Here is a 2,839-nt window from a genome sequence, read left to right as displayed (position 1 = left end):
ACTTTCCTTGCCATCTGCCATTACTAGTATTTTTGCAATGCATATTAACAATTTACAAGCCATAGGGGAAAAAAGGGAGGCCTACATTTTTAATAAAGCAAGAAAGGTGTGGTTAGAAAAAGAATGCCATGAAGATGTGAAAACACTGCCATTACAGGTGATTTACTGTTGGCTCTTGTTGAGGCAAGAAGTCTGCAGACATCCCTCTTGTTGACATACTCAGTTCTTCACAATCCCTCTCATTTGATTCTTCTGATGCTCTACTAGAGGCAGAGAACTAAAGCATACACTGATACAAACTTATGTTGTAAATTCAGGTGACTTTTGTTCTGTTCCTAAAAAATGTTTAATGTGAAAGTAACCTCCGATCTTCAAGTAAAATTGAAAGCTTCTAGAAGATGTATCCTATTTATCCTGAGTATTACAGCCCATCAATATATACATTAAAAACAACAGGGTTTGTCCCCAAATGCCTATTGTCACAATCTTTGAATTTATTATCTGGTTGCAGTAGGACATGAACATAACGCATATATTGAATTTTAGAGCTAAGACCTTAGTAAACCTATTTGTTCTGTCCACACTGATGTAAAGGTTATAAAGCACTCCCTAAGCTTGGCACAGAGGGTAATAGCTTGATTTTACAAGTGAGGAAATCAAACCAGCAACATTAAATTGGCTTGCCTAAGATAAGGATTATAGTCAAGACTGGAACTGAGTGTTCTCAAAGGCCACTGGTCATGCCTCTTACAATTTACCACACTTTCTTCTGAAAGGAATTGGAAATAGCAACAGCCATATGAAGTAATGCAATACTGTTTTAGGCAAGGGTCCGATAATGGTCAAGGGAAATGAACAGTTCAAGTGCCAAGAGGGAGAACTCACCTGGAGTAGAATTTATCTTAAGCCCCTTTCTGAATTTAAGGACTACCCTACATTTGGCTAGTAATAGTAAGTCTTGTGTGATTCATACAATTATGCACCATTCCAAAGTCAGTTTAGTTCTAGTGTTCTGTACATCATCTATCCCATTTGTTTGAGAGCATCAGAAAGGTTTAAAATCTAGTCAAGGGCATTATTAAAATAGGGTCCGTGGTCATTTAAAAACAAAAACACCCTCTCAAAATACTTGCAAATGGACTGAGAAGGTTTGTGCCACCTCAATCCAAAATAATTGATTGCGGATTAATATAAAACTGCTGGGTAAAAGATGAGGCTGGTAAATACATCCTCAGGTAGGATGTTAGGGTCTTGAAGAGGTCGGTCAAATTCTGGAAATTAACACGAGGGAGGGAGAAAACCAAGAGTAAGTATGGGTGCCTCTGGTTGCGCAATATTTAGGCGCATTCCGAAGTTTCTTAATTTCCTAGGAGAAGGGATAGTAGCTGTCTAGCGGTGATAAAATGTCTCAGAAAGATTACTATTTTTGTAACATTAGTGGACTGGATGCAGAAGTGCCAACGAAGGACAACCTTGGACCCAGGGCTTCACAAATGTTTACTGAATCCTACTATGTCCCCAGAGCCGGGGATCCAACGACAAAGTTCCTGCCCCCATGGAGTTTACACAGCTGGGAGAACAGACACTAAAAATCACTTCAAGTAAACTATACGGCATGTTAGGAAGAACTAAATGGTATAGAGAAAGAGAGGAGCAGGATAGTGTGAGCTTTGGCAACCAATTCCAAATACGGTAATCAAGGAGAACCTTACATTTGAGCGAAAACCCGAAGAATCTGGGGCAGCGACCCATGCGGCCATCTAGGTGAGATACCCAGCTGCGGGGAATAGCAAGTGTCACATTACCAGGATTTACAGTAGGACAAGGTTAGCGCAAAACTTGGCGGTCCTCTCGCCACCAGCAATTTGGCCCATCAGCTTTAGCTGAAGTCTCTCCCGCCCCGCACGCCTCTCCGGCACCGGATAAACCACGCCCGTCGGCCTGCGGCGCTCTGCGGCGGGTGGGCGGGCCTCTCGTCGCTCCGCCCCGTGACCCGCGCGCTTGCGGACGTTAGGCCAAAAGTCACAGGTAACGAAGGCGTCATGGCGGCTCTGTGTCGCACCCGTACCGTGGCTGCCGAGAGACATTTTCTGCGAGTGTTTCTTTTCTCCAGGACCTTCCGAGGAACAAGTACTGAGAGTGGCTCCGATAGCGGGAGTTCAGATTCCACGGAGCCTAGGACGCGCCCAGGCGGCTTCGCGAGCGCGTTACAGCGGCACTCGGAGCTGTGGCGGAAGGCGGAGCGCGGGCCGGTGAGAGGAGTTGCGGAAGCTACGCCGGCGACGCGGTGGGCGGGGCCGGGCGTGGAGGGTGGAGCCGGAGTCCGGGGGTGGGTTCTAGAGCTGGGCCGCATTGTAGCCCAGTCCCTGGTGCGTGGTTGTTGATTTCGTTCCTTTCGTGGTACAGTAATAGGGTATTTGTGTGCTGGCCCGGCTGTGTCCACACACCATTGCGCGCGTCTTCCTGGGGCGAGGGTGGTGGGAGGGAAACCGGCCGAGTGCTGTCAGTGAGGCGGTCTGAGGCGACTCCTGGGACTCGTACAGGGAGACGCAGGGCTCTGTTTAGTCTTGTTCTACACAGTAGCTCCAGCGTGGAGCTCGCTGGTGTACAAGGCTCTTCGTAAACGTCTAAGTCAATGCATAAGTGAATGAGAGAATTACTGTCTTTCTGAACTTGAGCAAGTGATGTAGTCTGTCAGTGCTTCACTTTCCTTTTCTGTAAATGATCTCTTGTTAAAAAAAGTATGTATAATTTCCATCTGTCTCAGCCAATACTTTCGTAAAATACGATAAAATTACTAGATAAATGAAATGGAGGAAATCGACATAAGTACAAGCCT

The 2,839-nt window shown here is 46.1% G+C and overlaps 1 protein-coding gene across 2 annotated transcripts in view; it reads left to right on the top strand.

Moving 5' to 3' along the window:
- Positions 1-1,990: 1,990 nt before the first annotated feature.
- The window catches only part of MRPS28 (mitochondrial ribosomal protein S28), a 114,948-nt gene continuing 114,099 nt past the window's right edge, over positions 1,991-2,839 (top strand). The window contains exon 1 of one of the 2 annotated variants that reach the window (XM_008585476.1): positions 1,991-2,252. In XM_008585476.1, coding sequence (XP_008583698.1) covers positions 2,043-2,252 — 210 coding nt within the window. In that variant the 5' untranslated portion in view covers positions 1,991-2,042. The remainder of the gene's footprint in view (positions 2,253-2,839) is intronic. The other variant, XM_008585474.1, reaches the window with a different exon arrangement.

The sequence above is a fragment of the Galeopterus variegatus genome, unplaced genomic scaffold (assembly GCF_000696425.1).
Source record: "Galeopterus variegatus unplaced genomic scaffold, G_variegatus-3.0.2 Scaffold3589, whole genome shotgun sequence".
Classification (NCBI taxonomy): Eukaryota; Metazoa; Chordata; class Mammalia; order Dermoptera; family Cynocephalidae; genus Galeopterus; species Galeopterus variegatus.
The sequence above is the reverse complement of the archived record's forward strand: the minus strand, read 5'-3'. Positions and strand labels throughout refer to the sequence as shown.